This window comes from Perca flavescens, chromosome 3, assembly GCF_004354835.1.
Source record: "Perca flavescens isolate YP-PL-M2 chromosome 3, PFLA_1.0, whole genome shotgun sequence".
In the NCBI taxonomy this organism is placed as follows: domain Eukaryota; kingdom Metazoa; phylum Chordata; class Actinopteri; order Perciformes; family Percidae; genus Perca; species Perca flavescens.
In genome coordinates, this window is record NC_041333.1 from 14,990,272 (window position 1) to 15,008,307 (window position 18,036).

General features: G+C 42.6%; 1 protein-coding gene across 1 annotated transcript in view; it reads right to left on the reverse strand.

Moving 5' to 3' along the window:
* Positions 1–17,962, reverse strand: part of cux1a (cut-like homeobox 1a) — a 65,629-nt gene extending 47,667 nt beyond the window's left edge. The window contains exons 1-2 of the mRNA XM_028569649.1: positions 17,837–17,962; positions 1–40 (exon numbers count right to left, since the gene is read on the reverse strand). The exon at positions 1–40 is cut by the window's left edge and continues 71 nt beyond it. Of these exons, the coding sequence (XP_028425450.1) occupies positions 1–40; positions 17,837–17,899 (103 nt within the window). The 5' untranslated portion in view covers positions 17,900–17,962. The remainder of the gene's footprint in view (positions 41–17,836) is intronic.
* Positions 17,963–18,036: the final 74 nt, after the last annotated feature.

Consider the following 18,036-nt stretch of genomic DNA (forward strand, 5'->3'; position numbering starts at 1 on the left):
GTCTGTTGGCAAGCTGTGTGGCGGTGGCGTCTAGTTCTTTCTGTAACACAAAACACACAACCCTTTTACTTCGCTAAGAAGAGACCGGCACATTTGATCATTACTCATACTGTCTTTCGTTATAATCAGCACGATTGTCATTCAGAATAACAAGGCAGAAGCTGTTTTTCTGACGAGACAGCAGACTCATTGACCCATCTGGCGTGCTGCAGACTACCCATCCTGTTTCAGCTGAACTTGGCCAATATGTTGCAGCAGCAGAGAGCAGAACCACAAAACCAATGTCCCGCCAAGCGAACCCCCCCCCCGTCTACGCTGGTAGTTTGATCTGCTACCAGCGCAAGCAGTTTCTGGAGCCATTCAGCCTGTCAGTCAATCAGTTACCACTGTGTCGGGCATAACCGCTTCTGTAGCAATAGATATTTTTGCCTCCTGTCATGCTCACTTCTTCTCCCCCCCTCATTTTTCCATACTCTCTACAGATCATTCACTCATTCAACCAGCAGTACCGTCTTCTCCGTTTAAATCTCTCTCTTCTGCCTTTACTCCGCCTCCCCCTTTTCTTCTGCCCCCTCCCATCCTTCCTCCTGTGAGGCCGCCCACCCCTGAGAGTGATTAAACGCTGCTGAAGGGCCGTTATGCTAACTAACACACTAATCATTTAATACACACATTACCACAGGGGCCCTTGTGGCTCAGTCTGCTGACAAGGTCCCAAAACACACTCACGAACACATGCCCACCTCCTCACATTGCCCACACCCCCAACACACACAAGAAAATACAACCCTCTAAAGAAATAGTGTGATCAAGTACTAATTAGGAGATTTTTTCCCCCATCAGCATTAACTTGAATTCCCTGACCAGCCGTGATCTTGTTTTATCCACAAACCGTAAAAAAAAAATATAAAACAAATGTTGGTAGACGGTCCTCTGCAATGGATTTTACGCAGTAGCACAGGACATTTGAAGAGAGAAAAAAAAAAAAAAAAATACTGCTCACTTGCTCACATGCCATCTTGCTCTCGCTGCCCATGGAGCAGTTGATGTAGCAGCTTGTCTGCCCATGGCCATGGAGCAGCTGCACTATCTGTTAGTGAATCCGAGCGTGCGCAGGAGCTTGTGCAACGCTTGATGAAAGGAGGAACCTTATCATTTTTAATCATGTTAAATTAATTGTCAAAATGAATGCTCTAGTTCATGAATAGAGGTGTAATTATTATATTGGTGAAGATTAGCTACAGGAACAAGAATATAAGGCCCAGTTGGTTCGAGGTACTAACATCAAATTTGGCATATTTTACCGGTAATCACAATTTGATGTATGAGGCCTTCAGGCTAATACATCTTAAATTATTTAAAAATACGAACTTACTGAAACACTTCAGTTTAAAGCCTGATCAGAAGTCAGACGGCATAGGCAGCATTCACAACAATTTTAGGTATATCCCAAAAGCGAAGAGATAATGGCGTTCAAGCTGTGCCCTTAAACTAGGAATTAATTTAAAAAAATATAGAGTACATAATCTAAATCACTACGGAAGTAAAATACCATGTGTGACCGATTAGTATGGGTTCTTGATTATGAAGTAAGAGTGTGTGTGTGTGTGTGTGTGTGTGTGTGTGTGTGTGTGTGTGTGTGTGTGACCTTTAAGTGAATCAACTTGAAATATAGCATTTGGGAAAGTTTGGTTTGCATTACATTATCTGCACCATCTAAAATCACCACTGCCTCTATAACACTGGCTCTCTAATCTCAGCTATGGGTTTATAGATATAAATACATAACCTTCATACTACATGACAACACTATTACATTATACACTATTGTTGTGGTGTTCTAGTCTTTTTAATGACAGTAGGAAATGTACAGCTCATGTTGTTGCTTGTTGAGTTGAAATAAATAACCTTGTAAACAACACCATGTTAAATTTACCAGACTGCTCTTTGATATGCAAATTAGGCGTAGTAGTCCAAGCAAACTGCAGGTGAATGTGTTTTCAACTAGTTTTCCAAAAGTCAAAAAAAGAAATTCACCACAATAATGATTTCATATCATTTAATTAGGGTGTTCGGTTTCAGAGCAAAACTAAAATAACCACAGTCCTCCACTAGGGTTCGGCTTTAGGGAGGTCATGTGCCAATGCCCGACGCCCTTGATTCTGTCCAATCCCTTTCCAAAACCCTGCACATATCCCAATGTGTTACCAAATCCCCATTCCAAAAGAAATTCTCACTACTAAGCTAAATAAACACATCACACATGAAAGAGGATTGATTCAATGCCAAGTGGGCAAGTAATTATGGGCATGGTCTCGGTTTAAAAAGAAATAAATAAAAAAATTAAATAAAAAAAAAGGACCCTCAGACTCAGTCAGGTTTTGACTAGGCAGCAAACTCTCTGCCCACATCAGCAGACACGGGCAGACTTTACACTCATCTTGCTGATAGAGCGTAACATCCAAAAGTCCCTGCTGCCTACCCTTGTTCACACACACACATCAAATCTTACTGACCATTAGGGGGCCGATACTATTCCCATTTTAAACAACATAGAAGCATGATAGGTTGTCTTATTAATGTACCTTAAGTGAAATACTGAACAAATATGTTTGGGTTTCTGCTCTACTGAAGGCTGTTTTTGTAGAATCTGGGTTCTTAGCAAAATAAAACCGGTCTGAATTGTGGGCAGTTTACATATTACAAAAAGGTGCAGACTCATGTCCTTTTTCTCCTCATACCTTTGTTATTTGTTTTGACCAACTATAAAATGGCACATTTGAGTTTTTACAGTTTTTCTTTGATAAAAGCAAACTTACAAAGTGTTTACACAGGCCTTTTACCTATGCAACATTTTAGCCAAATGTGCACTGATGATGTTAAACTGACACCGTTTCCTCTGGAACTGGTTTCAGAAACATTAACATAGGAAAAACAGATGCAACTTCCCCACAAGGTGATATTCTCAAGCTCATAACAATGTGTGGGAATAGCGTTGTATCATTAAAACTGGTTAATATTTAGGCTACTCTAATATGAGATTGGAGAATGTGGATAACCTGTTTGAATTCTTTGCAGGGAGGACTGTCAGTGCCCAATCGGTCCAGCTACCTGATCCTTGCTAGCACCCACATGGCAGTTTATATTACTGCCATGACTAAAGATAGCTGATAGCTACATTAATAAATGGCTAAATAGAAAGATGAAGACCTTTCATTTTTATAATGACTGAAAAGGTGACATCTGTCACTAGCCATCAAAACTCATGCCAGTGGACACACACTGCAATTCTGTGTGCAGACTAAGCTAAAAGGAATGGGTAGAGCTTTAGTAGGTTTCAGTTTGAAAGAAGTCAGCAATGCAAACACGGCTTGTAAAATATTGGCAAACTGTTTCAAAATCAAACTTAAAAAATGCATCTCAAAACATCCCTAATTCGGGAGATAGACATGACCTAGCTATGTTGCCGTTTTAACTAAATTTCCAACTAGGTGTCATATGTTTTTTTGTTTTTGTTTTTTGATTAAACAGCATCCACCAGCAGTGAGTACATTCAGCTATTCTCTTGGCTTCATCTAGCTCCGAACCTTTGGAGGGCGATACTGTAGAGGCTGCTCTACAGGGGCTCTGCCATCTGGCACACCGAAGGGATTTTCTTTCTATCATGTTTGACATCAATGATTGACATCATGCTAGTTTGATAAACCTCACAAATTAACATGTTAGACAAGGAGCCAAGACGTGAAGAAACGAACAAAATCTAACGTGCAAATTAAGAGAGTCTGTATTTCACAATACATGACTAATGTAACACAAAATATAATTAATTGCAGAGGCAAAGTGCAAATACCAGCACTCGTGCTGGTACTTCAATGTAATGCCTGCAGTGCACCACAGAGCACCAAACCTCATGCATGAAAAACTTGTGTACTCTGTGCTTGGGCCTTTAGGCTCGGTCTCTGAGGTCAACACTTTTTAGCTCTCCTTGGCCTGACTTTGAAATGGTTCACTTTTTAAATTTGAAAACTGTTTAAATTTACTGGTGAATTAATTCATTTAACCATTTCACATTAACTCCGGCGCTATTTTTAAACCTGGCTATGGCTGGGTAGGACTGCGCTGTCTAGTTTAGCAGAGGATGGAATATGGTGTGTGCAGGGGAGCATTAAGTGGGCTGTAATGTCTGTGTGATTGCTGTAACAGCCCTGCTTGGCTTGGCTGGACTGGCCCACAGCAGCAGTCCCTGTCCTGGTTCATTTGGTCGTCTGGTCAGCTGTAAAGACGATTGGAACAGATTGCCAACACTCCCTAGAGAGACTTCAACACCGACTTGGCCAAGAAGCCTCCCGCACACTGCTCCACACGCGTGTGCTCTCACATGAATGCACAGACAGGCCGCTGCAGTAACTTGGGGAGCCCAGTCTTTCCACATTCTTTTGAACTCGGTTTAAAAAGAGGAAGTCTGCTAACATGTTTGCCCAGTGAAATTTGGCATGGTGAGCGGTGTTCGCTGCTAGGAGGGGAGGTTGGGCCAAACAGAAATTACTATCTCTCCGTCCTACAACTGTGGTAATAATACTAATCACCGATAACAGTCACGGGTAAACAAATCGTATTACCACTGGCCATCCGACCCAAGGTGTATCTGTGTGTGTGTTCATCTCTCCTAATGAAATTCCTTCCACTCATCTGCAGGCAGAGAGAGGCCTTCTATCTGACTAATTTGGTCTAATTACTCTAATGAGCCACAGGTGATGATACAGTGAGACTGATTAATTAAATGGGAGGCACCAATCAGGCATGTCTGATTATGCCAATCATATCGACTACTGCCTAAATGAGATAACAGGAGACAGACGCACTTTAATTGAGGTATCAAAACTTCACGGAATTCCTTATGCCCTCACGCTCTGACGATGCCGAGACAGATAGACTGGTGGAATGACAACACGGTTATTGTTATGTACACAGTATGAAGTCAATCTGCAGCTGCCGTCTGTGCTGCCACGGTGACCAGCAGTGCACACAGAGGAGGGAATACCACACAAGGATTTGCTTCAGATCTCATTCTCTGTGGAATTATTGGGACTGTAACGGCTAGAGACGCTCTGTTTACACCTAGTATGCAGTCACACATGCCAAATAGTCTGCCACCAGTCCTTTAGTCCAAACACAATGTAGGTTAACTGCTCCACATTCGCTGCATGTTTTACACATTAATCTAATGGAGTACCACTGTTGAATTCACGCCAGGCGTAGAAAGAGACAAAAATACGTTCACTTCTTCTCACTCAACACCAACACCATGTTAGTCACAGTACGGGATAAGCTAATATTTTAAAGTTAAACCTTTGTGTGTGTGTGTGTGTGTGTGTGTGTGTGTGTGTGTGTGTGTGTGCGCAGCCTTTTTACAGCCTCTGTACTTGGCAACATGACACATAGATGTTTAAGAGATGAAATTTTCTGTCCTGCCAGTGAAGTCGCTAATCTTTTCCTTTTATCTCCGACATGTCTGAGGCTGTTATGTGGTTATGATAGTAAACAGTAAAAGGCGTCTGCAAAGATGTCTTATCTGAAGTCTACGAGGCCTACCTCTGAAACTCCCCCTCCATCCCCACCCCTCACAGCGTTCCGCATCCTATGCGGCTGACTGTTCTGTATGCCAAACTTACTGTGTGGGGGTAGAGTTGTGGGGTGGCAGCTCAGTCAGGAGCGACAGCCACACTTGCTGCTACAACGACACGGTACATGATCACAGATCACAGGCACGCCCCCTCAAAACACAGCACAACAGCAGCACAGATAAGAGACCGCAATCCTGGCTGCCTTCCTACCTTTGACATAGCAGGGTGCAGAACTTTAAATGGGCCAGCAGACGCCGTTTTCACAAACCACACCGGGTTTGAAGACGCAAGTCCTATCCTCCTGAATCTCTGTTTTTGCTTTTCCTCTCACCCATTGGAGTAAAAGCCACAAAGTTCTTTTAACTGCAAGCTAACAATAGTTTCACTATGACAACTGAGTTATAAAATGCTTGTTTTCTGCAACTGTGTGTACATCTATGTTTGTGTGCAGAGCGGTTGGGGGCGGGGGCGGGCGGGGGGGGGGGGGGGGTCAGCCTACCACTCTCCACAGTCTAACAAGACACTTGTGGTCCCTGAGCGTTTTGCTCTTTTTTTGAACACAGATCCATATCTACCAACAGCACAGGAGCTGTCAAGACTCACCTCACCGACACTGACGCAAGCCTAGATCAAAAACAGGCTTTTTACACCGCAGCCTCGTTTGTATTGATCCATGTTTCTCTGCTGAGAGACTGGTTGTTGTTTTATCTCCCCAACATCCAAGCCTCAACTCTCCTGAAGCTTACTGAGAGCTAGGCATTATTTTGCCCGACCTATTGTCTGACAAGGGGCTTCAGAGGCCAGGCCTGAGCCTAAATACAAAATATAATGAGACTAAGATAGTTTCTGGCGTGGAGGAAGTGCAGCTCACTCGGTCTCATTTTGCAGAGTTCGGATTTAGCTGGAGGCCTGTGTCACAAAAGGGTGAGTGGTGTGGAGGGTGCAATGGGAGGAGAGGGGTATGGCTATATGCTAGGGCGTAATGCATTGGTGAAAGGGCAAGATTTTTCATCCCTGCGTTTACAGGGTGGAACGGCTAGGATATTGAGATCTGCGATAGGATCAGAGGGTAGTGAGCTGTTTCAGCTACGATAAAGGCCACGCATTACAAACAAGAGCAAAGACAGAGCGAGAACCAGAGAGGAGAGAGAGAGAGAGAGAGAGAGAGAGAGAGAGAGAGAGAGGGTGGGAGAGAGTATCACACCTCTCATCCCTGAATTAATGCCTCCTTTCTGCCAGGAAGCCATTCTGTGCCAGTGAGAGGAGATTGGGGAGGGGATGAGTGCACAGATACGGACTAAAAAATGGAAACTGCGATCATGGAGAGAGGCGATAGGGATTAATCAAGTCTGGAAGAAGAGTGGGGCTCTCCAGGCCCTGTAGCACATATGCAAGCCGGGGGTCCCAAGGACTCGGGCAAGCAATTGAAATCGCCGCCATTAGTTTTTAGGACATCAAATGCGCATGCACGCAACTATGGGTGGATAACGACAGGGTCACAGGTGCAGGCTAGCAATGTTGTAGACATCCACTCATCATCCTACACTCATAGGCGAGCTGGTCTTTTTGGCCTAGCAAGTCTATGACCCTGAGCAATGGAGTAGTGTTCAAAGTTACTCTAATTTAGTTAAGATTTGATCTGTTCTCAATTCGTTAGCCCATTTGATTTGTTGTAATTCACTTAGATGTCCATTTAAGGACTACAAGCAGCTTCATGCTATTGGCACAGTGACGGTACAGTGAAAAAGGTCTGAATCACTCTCATGTGCCTCTGGTACATTAAATCCCTGCTCTGCATGATGCCCTTTTTTCACATTTTAATTTAGCCTCGTCCATCGGTTGTATCTAGTAATTTTCTAGACGCCTGATGATGACACATCAGCAGGAGTTGTGCCACGGCCTATAAAAGCAGCATGTTGACTTCTACGCATTAATCAAAAGCATGTATGAAAATGCCCCATTAGGTTAGATATATCTGGAGTCTTTAATGTGTCCAACACATGCCGTCACTATTTTCTAGCATGGCCTATCTTTTTGACTGAGTTTGACACCCATGGTCTATACGATCAACGTCAACAGAGCACGTCCTGGGGCTAAGTCTTACTCAGCCTTTATGAGCGCAAGTTTTTCTGCTCTGCTTGCACGGCTTTTGAGAGGAAAAGGCCGAGAAACACAGTGAGAAAGAGAGAATGAGCATAGCTAATCCTTACAGTAATGACAGAATAATTAGCTTGCATTAGGCTATGTAATGGGTTGTAATTATATCATTTATTCGGTGTTGAGAGAATGTGATATAAAGCCTACACAATGAAGGAAGAGGAATTGAGCTCAGTGGGAAGTAGGATGGAGCATGTGTAAGAGCTCAGGCTCTTTCTATTGATTGATACAAACATCAAACTAACCACTAGAGTAATGGGAGGAGTGAAGGACAGCTAAAAGCTATTTGGAGCCTCCACTGCATAAAAGACTTGACCTGTTCCACACAGCCTACATATCAAAACCATCAAACAGCAATCAATAGACCAAAGCGGTCAACTCAACAAACCGTCACCCTACTAAAACATCAAACCCCCGGCCCAAGCGTCAGATGATAGGCTACACTCAGCTTATCCATTACCATCAGATAAAGAGGAGATAAAACACACAGCCCTAATCCTTTCATGTGTCGTGACAGCCACAGCAGCCTCCAAGGCATTCCTTCAGTCTGGCTCTCAAATAGTTTTATGGCGGAAGGCAGCCATTCAGTCAGCCAGCCAGCCAGTCAGGGCTGTTCTGGTCTGTTTGTCTTATTTCACAGTTTACATGCTGTTTTATAGGTAGTTATTATGGTCACCATGGTGATGCCATACGTTTTTATGGTCTTTTGGTCTGAGGGCAGAGAGTGTAATAAACGAAAAAAACACACACACACATGAAAACAAAGACTCACAAAACACGCTCCTGCTGTGGAAAGGTCTCCTGTCCCTCCCTTCCTCCCTCCCTCCTTCACTCACTATCAGTCTCACCAAATACCTATCTCCCTACTTTCTGCTTCATGTGAAACATGGATAGGCTAACGTACAATTGTCCTCTCTCATTCCACATCTGGAGCTGATCAGAGGGCCTCCTGGAAGTTGAGGCCTCTGGGCCTATTAATAACCATACCGCTGAACTCAGGGTCAAACAGCAGTCAGCGGATGAGCTTGTGTCTACTAAACACATATTCCCTTCCCCCTTCCACCATCCTCAAGAGGACAACTCTCACTTTAAAAAAAAAAAAAAAAAAAAAAAAACGAGACAGCAGGCTACAGAGTTTAGAAATGTATCCAGTTTTATGCTTTTCAATTGGGGGCATACACCATACAGAGGCCCCTCCAACCCGAGCGGGAGTTCACTAATAAGCTATTCACAAATAAGTCTACAGTTTGAAACTTTTGACCTCGCACTTGGTCATCCTTTAAAAATAAAACAAATACATAGGAAAACAGCCTGGGCTAATTGTGAGATAATTTTCTCCCTTCTTGGGTTGTTTATTTTCTTCTTCTTTCCACATGCGAACAAGTTCAAGTTCAAGGAGGCTAGACCTGTTAAAGGCTAGACAGATGGTAAAGCCATCATCTGTTAGCTCTAAAAGGTTAGACCAGTCAGACAGCCCAGGTCATCCTGAGGTCTACAGGGTCATACCACCTCTGAACCCTGGCTCCAGTCTGACAGCTGCTCAGGTCAAATGCCAGGGAGAGGTCAATGTATCGTCTGAGGACGTCCAATGAATTTAACAGATATAGGACTGTCCCATTTGTATTGGATTTCCCATGTTTTGGTACACACACACACAACCACACAAGTCACGGACCAGTCCTACTTTACTTAATCTTGCATTAGGCAAAGTCTGTGCGGTAATAATAGCAGGGTGCTAATAGTTAAAAAAAGGTAATCTGATCCCCACAACAATTTTAATTTGTATATCTAGCATTACAACGATTTTGGTTCACCACACCTGAATGTCGATTTCGCCTCAAAAACTGAAAATAAACATAAGCGGTCAGTGCATACACTTCCTCAACTGACTTCGCCTGACTCTACAAAGTCAAACTAATGCAGCGAATGTCTTACTGAATGCAGAGAACAATTTGCTAAGCATAAACCACCCCCATCCAACACACATGCACCTGTGAATACAGGGGTAGTTGAATCATCATAATCGGTGGTAGTTTTCTGCTGAGCCCAGCCAGCAGTCTGTGTTATTTTTAGAGGGCTGACACAGAAGCAAGCCGTCCATTTACTCTGTGAGCTGGCAGCAGGACCATCACAGCTCTGGTTGCTTTCAAACTACCAAAATGGGAATGAGCTCAACATAAACACTGCAAAGGTGTGGACACTTACAGAAACGAAATTAGCTCAGATTCAGAGCCATTACAATTCCATTACTTTGACATTAGACTCCTTATAACACAAGGTGGTGTATGTATGATATTGCCAAATCCACACACATTATACAAGCAAACATCTCATCATAGTATAGCTGTGATGATACATTCATACATTTACAGAGGAAAACAGAACTACTATATTAACACAGTGAGTCAATAGGACAAATGTAATCACACCGGCAACCGAGCAATAATAGAAAGACGTGAAAGTTTGTTCCATCCCTTATTACAAAGCTAAGTGAGGGGATTAAACAATAAACAGCTCGCCTTTGCGTTATTCACACGAAACCCTAATTTGTAGGATAATAAAAATTCCTGTGGTAGCAAATCACAAACTCCTGGATGGACTGAACACAAGACAAAAGCAAGTGAAAATGGAGAGAGTTAACAGAATTTGGAGGGAGAACTGAGGCTAAAGGTTGAAGGCTGTTCCCCTCTGATGTGACTGATGGGCTGAGCCTGAAGGCCGGCTATGGATCTAGCAACTGAAGCCATGATTGACATTAAAAATTACACAGAGTGAGCTATTAGCAGATAGCAGGCCATATCATAATTCAATCCCTACACCATCAAAGTGCACCAATATCATAATTCAATGCCAAAAACCATTAGCCTGCAGCACACCAATATCATAATTCAATCCTGAGGCCATCAGCCCTTGCCAATATCATAATTCAATACTTGGACCATTAGGACACACCAATAGGCCTATTAGAATTCAATACCTATGGCCAATGATCTAACAGGACACTGATACTGGAGTCATGGGTTGACATGGGATGAGGTCTGTGCACATCAGGCCTTATTTAGACCCAGCTTCCTTGATAACAGTGAGATAAACAACACTAAAATTAGGTAGGGCAAGTGGTTCACCAATAGCTTGGCTACACCAGAAGCTGAAGGCCACAGAGTGTTTGCTGCAGAAACACATTTCGACAAGGCTTATGCAGAGGGACATGTTTGTTGAACAAAATGAAACTCTGCATTAGCTTCAAATCCAGCAGTGGGCTCAGCCAAACTCGTCAAAACCGTTTCAAACACTAGCCCTCAGTGTGCGACCGTCTGCAGTTGGTCTAAATTATCACATTGTGGTACCTTGTGGAAATGGGACTCCATTTCGTTTTCTGGTCCATTGCCTCTGTTTATATTTCCACGTTAACATCTTGTTTAGCGCCTCAAAAATACTGCAAATCTCATCCAGGCTCGGCTTGCTGAGTCATCAGAAATCTGCACCTTAACCAATCAAATGGTTTTTAACAGCTCATATTTCCTCGGCTGCTTTAAGTCATTTTTTGACCAGAGTTGTCATTATTCAAAGTTATTCTCACCACACATTTCTTAGGTTTCCTCACTTAACTCGAAACCTCATGTAGCATTTAAAATGACTCTGGAGAATGGAAAAATACAGGAAAGAATGATTACCGAAAAATTTAAGAAATTACTCGAATGACAGAACATTTAATCAGCAACTATTTTGACAATTGATTAACTATTTTTCTAGTAAAAATGGCCAAACAGTGGGCGCCCGGATAGCTCAGTTGGTAGAGCGGGTGCCCATATATAGAGGTTTACTCTTCAACGCAGCAGGCCCAGGTTTGACTCCGACCTGCGGCCCTTTGATGCATGTCATTCCCCCCCCTCTCTCTCTCTCTCTCTCTCTTTTCATGTCTTCAGCTGTCCTGTCAAATAAAAAGGCCTAAAAATGCCCAAAACATTATCTTAAAAAAATAAAAAATGCCAAACAGTCAGTGGCTTCCAGGCAGCGCCTCAGTTGTGAGGATTTTCTAGATTTTATATCACTGTAAACCGAATATATTTAGGTTTTTGACTGTTGGTCGGACAACAAAAGCAAACCGAAGAGGTCATCTTCAAACAATTATTAAAAACAATCGGCAGATTAATTGATAAAAACAAAGATCTTCAGTTGCAGCTCTAAAATAATCATTGGCTGCAGACATACTTTATTACAACGTGACCAGTGGAGTTTAATTAGTTGTAGGTCACATACCTTTAAAAACAAACAGGTATTGACTGTTTTAAAAAAGCTGGCATTTTGAATTAGATCACCTTGATGAAGGTGAGATAGCTACAAATATGTGGTAGACAAAAAGATGAAAACAAAAGAGTGCAAGTGGGTTTTGTTGTCTGCACCTTCTTACTTTAACAGTGAACTATAGACAACAGACTTTTTTTTTCCCCCTGGGAATGCAAGATTTGAGTTTACTGAAAATCGTAGGCTTAATATTACGAGATGAACAACAGATTTTACACGATTACATCGGCCTTGGAGGCACGGTTTCAAGTGTATGCTTGATTTTTAAATGAAGTGGGCATCACACTCAAACTCACAAGTGGAAATAGCCAGTATACTCCAACGTGAGCCTAGAGAGAAGTGTCCAGTCACTGAAGCCCAAGCTCTCTCTGCTGGAATACAGAGCAGCAGAATAATGGATGCTTCTGTCATGAGATACAGTGAAACTCTATGATGCTGGAGGTGAGAGAGACTCCAAGTGGGTCTGTAAATAATGCCTGCCACTTGAAAATAGGTCTGTGGAAACTGCCCCCTGTGCTCTTGTTGCTGGCTGTTTGGTGGAAGTTTTGTCTGTGTAGTTATTTATGTGTATCTTTTAGTGTCCAGTAGGGCTGGGCGATCTGGAGAAAATCAGATACCACGATATTCCTGACCAAATACCTCGATATTCTAGGGTTGACAATTGGTGCTTTAACAAAATATCTTCACACTTAGATTTTAGATAAATAATCATCAGGAATGTGGACATAATGTCTAAGTGGGGAAAAGGCAAATAATAGAACAGCTAGAACAGTCTGGTAAGTTCAGAAAAGTACATCACTTTACTGTAATGCAGCCTTTAAAACCAGGAAAAGACAACACTTATGTCATATCACAATATTACGATATCCAAAATCTAAGAGAATATATAGTCTCATATCACGATATCAATATATTGCCCAGCCCTAATGTCCAGTGATATCATATGAAGGCAATATTGCAAGATGTTTTGGTGATTAGGAGCCACACCAAATATACATTTCTGTTTAATAAAGTTTTTAATGAATATAACTATGACTAAAGCGCTGCATTGTGATGCTTTTGTAAGACAAGGGTACAAGTTACTGATCCTAGCTGTTAAGGATACAGTACACACTGCAGCCTGTGAAGTTGAAGTCAGCACAGTTGACACAAATTAATACCAGTTTATTTAGTTATCGAGCATGCCAAGACATCAAAATATATATTTTAAATATCGGCTAGGGAATAACTTGTGTTACTGAAACCGAAAGGTCTGTCAGTATGTTTCAGAGTAGCAAGAAAGTTACAAAGTAAAAATGTATTAGTTAGATGAAAGCAGTAAACATACTTTAACAGCAGGCCCCTCTAATATATTGTGATGTCCACAATCGGTCTGTGGAGGAATGCTGCAACATAAATTTGCTTATAATAAGTCTGCCATGAAATACGTTGTGATGATTCATTTCAAAGTGTAAGAACACATGAAAGTCACTGCAACAAAACGTAACTCTACAGTCTTTAAAGGTGTCCGCTGGCCCAGTTTTCTTACAGGCATATCTCATTATATAATCTCTGCATGTATTAAAAATGTTCAATTTATGAATGAAATAAAAAAATATATACATGTCTTTTGGGTAAGAAAAATCGACCTTCACAATAATGAAATGATAATGCTAAGCAATTAGTATAGTAGTATGACCAGTATTATAAGGCATTTCTATTCTATACAAGTTATTGGTTATTTTATAATACAATATTTGCATTTTGTATTAACATTAAGACCATCTTAATTACAAGCGGGTCAAATGAAATGCAGCCACATTAAATGTTTTAGTGTTGCTGAATCTAAAATTACACAGTGTGGAAACAATAACACATTTATGTGATATTTTTATCCTAAGCAGAGACTTCCACACCTTCATGTTTTATAAAGAAACATCTCTGTTCGTCAAACACTTTGCTTAAAGCCTGCATTAAGGGCTGCTGACTCCATCTGTTTGGGTACCCCTATTTTTAGACTTCTGTTAAGTGTTTTTAATCCGTTGTTCAAACATCAGATGACATGGGTCAAAATTCATTTTGCAAAGCGGGAAAATTTGTTTAAATAAATATTCTGGTATTGACTCAAGAGTGAAATGTATTTATTGGGGTTTTATTTAACGTCTTTTTTTTCTAGTGTAGACACCCCTCAAAGCTTAGGGAGGGTGAAAAAAAAACTAAGCCAGACTGCGAAGTATAATAAATCGCTGAGGAGTTGGGGAGTATGGGCCTCCGGTGAGAATTAGGCACTGATAAGGTGATAAAGAGAAGGGTTTTTTTCTCAGAGCTGCACATTCCTCTGAGTCGTATGGAGTGTGACGTTCATAAGGACACACTGGAACGTCTTAGAAAGTAGGATGACATAGCCCTGACCAAAGTAGACCGAGGGCAGACCAAAGACCTGACATGCACTCGTCCCTCACTCTGACTCATGCTTAGTCGCTCACCACCCACCGACACACAGTGAAACCTCAGTCCCAATGCCAGGTTTTGTCACTGGGCAGAGAAGCGGTTGGCTACAGTAAAAGCATGACGTGATGCCCCTTCCTCCATGCTCCCCCAGCCTGTGCAGCAACAGAGGGGTAAAAATATCCCACCAGTGAGTTCAGACAACCAGCTCATAAATTAACACTAAAACTCCTGCAGACAACAGTGGGCCAGTCGCTGAGAGATTTAAACCACTCAGGTTGCCGCTGACCATAGATCCCGGGATCAGCTTACAAAACCCTTTTCCTAAATTTACCCATTAGGAGGTGGTGAATAAGAACAGGCTCTGGATCAGTTTTCACCTAAGTCACTATTTAGCTGTATGCTAACATGGTGAACTATTTTTCAAAAATGGCTCTAGGGTGCTTTGTTCCAGGAAATGTTATGAGGTGAGATGTAGGCTATTAGGCCTAAATTGGGAATTGTGTACAGCAGAAAGGTCTGTTCTTAATTTTCTCGAGCGTACACAGAAAATATAAAAAGTATAGGTTTAGCCTCAGCTATTCGCTCATATCTTAAGTCTTGCCTGTAATGAAGCGCAATCTCTCAAGTAGAAACACAATGTTCCAGCAAACTGCTTGACTGGGTCAAAAAAAAAAAGAAAAAAGAAAAAAAAAAACAACAGGACAGAAGAGTGATGATCTCCTCTAAAGAAACTCAACTCTGTAATGGACGGACAGGGATTACAGACGTTAAAACCTCCTCCATCTGTAATTCACTGTCACCCTGCCATCATCTCTGAATCACTGATCCATTTTGCAAGTGTGCGAGACCTTGCTAAAAGCATCACTGTTGCACCCATTTGTGTTTGTAGTGGTGGGGGGGGGGGGGGGGGAGGAGGAGGAAAAAAAAAAAAAAAGCATGCAGAAAAGACAAGTTAACAGCTTGCTGTGCCGTTTCAAAGCACTCTCTGTCCTGTAACAACCACCTAGCTAGTTTCTCACGCAGGGAATGGGACACACTGATCAAATAGGATTTTAATGAACATCAGCAGTTGGAGCCTGAGGAGTAGACGCTACGATGGCTTAAAGCTACCGACATCTAGGTTGGGTTGGATTTTCATCATCAAACGAAACAAAAAAAAAAGAAAAAAATTCCTTTGCTGGTGCCTTAGCTAACAGAAAAAACAGACAGTGAAGCTACACTGTCCATTCGATCACAAGGAAGAAGCAAATGAGAAAGCAATTGCTGACAAGGCCAAGTGTAGACCATAATCATGTCATACTAACCCCGCATCATCCTCAGAAAGCGGATAAGAAAAACAGGTTCTTCTCTAAAGGCTTTCCTCTAGGAGCCTCTTGGTGGGAGGGAGAGTAAATAAGATGTCATCAATAATAGACGGTGGATGTTCTGAGCAGTCCTGCACACACACATAGACACACACAAGCTCCGACTGATTCCTATTCTGCAGACAGGCCTGCCAACCGCCAGGCTTTTTGCACACGCTCAGATTCACTGTCCTGACTAATCGCTTGTGATAGGGGCCTTTGCCATAATTACCCAGGGCCTTATCACAAACTTATGCGATGCATTTTTCATGTCCTGGCTGCTGGCAGTGCCTTCACTGTCCGTGCTGGCAGTCAATCTACGAAAAAGACCGATCTCAGACAAAAAACACACACACACACACACACACACACACACACACACACACACGCACACACACACACACACACACACACACACACACACACACACACACACACACACACACACACACACACACACACACACACACACACACACACACACACACACGTTCAGATGGGGCGAAATGGGTGAAAGCCGGGTGAAGGGCCAGAGAAGAGAGAGAGGGAAAAAAAATTAAAAGGAGGGGAGGGGGAGGTGAGGGAGAGGAAGATTGGAAAGGGGGGGGGGGGCTGGCAGGAAGGGGGTGGGAGATAGATAGTGAGGAAAGAAAAGAGAAAGCAGTCTCAATTTTTTTTACATAATGCATGAACAAGGGGGCACGAGTAGGAGGACCAAACAGGATCAAATAAATAGGAGAAGTGAAGCCTTGATGATGTGGCATAAGTGCAACACAAAGCCCGCTGGGAAGACTTGCTCACTGTCCTTTTGTCTACCCAGTCATAGGGGCATCATGACCTAAATAAAAGTTTAAATCCCAAGCCTGCGCGATGTACAAAATTATGTATGAACAATTGGGCTAGCCTACATAATGCAATCTTATGTTAATGACGACGGCGACCGAGCTACTAATATTCATAAATTGTGATTTGAAATTCAGCAATGCACGTTAAATGCCACGGGAAAACACAACAGTGCCATTGTCTCCATGTCTTGTGATAGGTCAAACACGCTCGAATATACACTAGCTATATTCATACACTGGATAGGCCCAATATCTTTCTCATATCCTTTCACTGTGGATCTTCTCCGCGCACGCCGAAATTAGTGGCGTGCGTGAGGCCGGGGCATTTCTGGAGTTCATCATAATCAACAAGGTCACGATCTTTCATATTTCTACTATCATTCTATTTCATTGCATCGTGTCAACAAACACTGTCCCGTCCCGTCCACTTCCACAGACGTGGCAATGTCTGTAAAAAAAAAAAAAAAAACTCACAGTGTATAATTGCAGTCAGGGGAAACCGAGAAAAAAAAACGGCCAAGTTGATCAACCATAATTACGGAGACGACTTAAATATAAACTGCTTCAAACCCGTTAGCCGATAAGGTTGCTAATGTTTTCATTCGCATTCAACTAAACTTACCAATTTGACAGTTAAAAGCAGGGGGAAAAAACACAAGCAAAGCGGTGTTGTGTGTCTGAGCTGCCCGTCTCAACGTTTGGTGTCACCACAGCGCCACCGTATAATGAGTCGCACTTATTTTTCCCCCAAATTATCCAACCTTACAGCGGCTAAGCGTCGGGCTAACTACGGCTACTCGCTCCAGTAAAAGTTGAAGAACACGCAATAAAGATAGCTAGCCGAAAGCGCTTCGTCAAAGCCCTGCCGTTTTGTTTTTATGTCGGCGCTTCCCCGCGGCGTCGCCCCGGCTTGCCCAGTTGCAGTGTCCGATCGATGTTGAATTGAACAAAGAGGATCAATTTCTGATCAGCGAGAGAGCCACTTTCATCAATGTGAGGAAGAGGTCTTGAATTCTCTTCCGAAACACCTACGAGACGACCGCGGAAAAAAACACAAAACACAGCGACGGAGAGAGACAAGACAGCCGAAGCGAAATAGAGGACAGGCGATTTAAACAGAGGTTAAACTGACCTGTAGTTGTTGTAAGTCAAAGCGCTTCCAATATTGAAACATCGATCCTGCATTGGCCGCCATCTTGAGACATATTGAGACAGGAATGAGATGCTGATAGAGAGCGCGGGGGTTGGAGTTCAGTGGAAAGGACCGGGCGGCCGGAACACCCGGACCGGATCTCTGCCACGACTCACCCGGGTAACAGCCGGTGTGCGGAA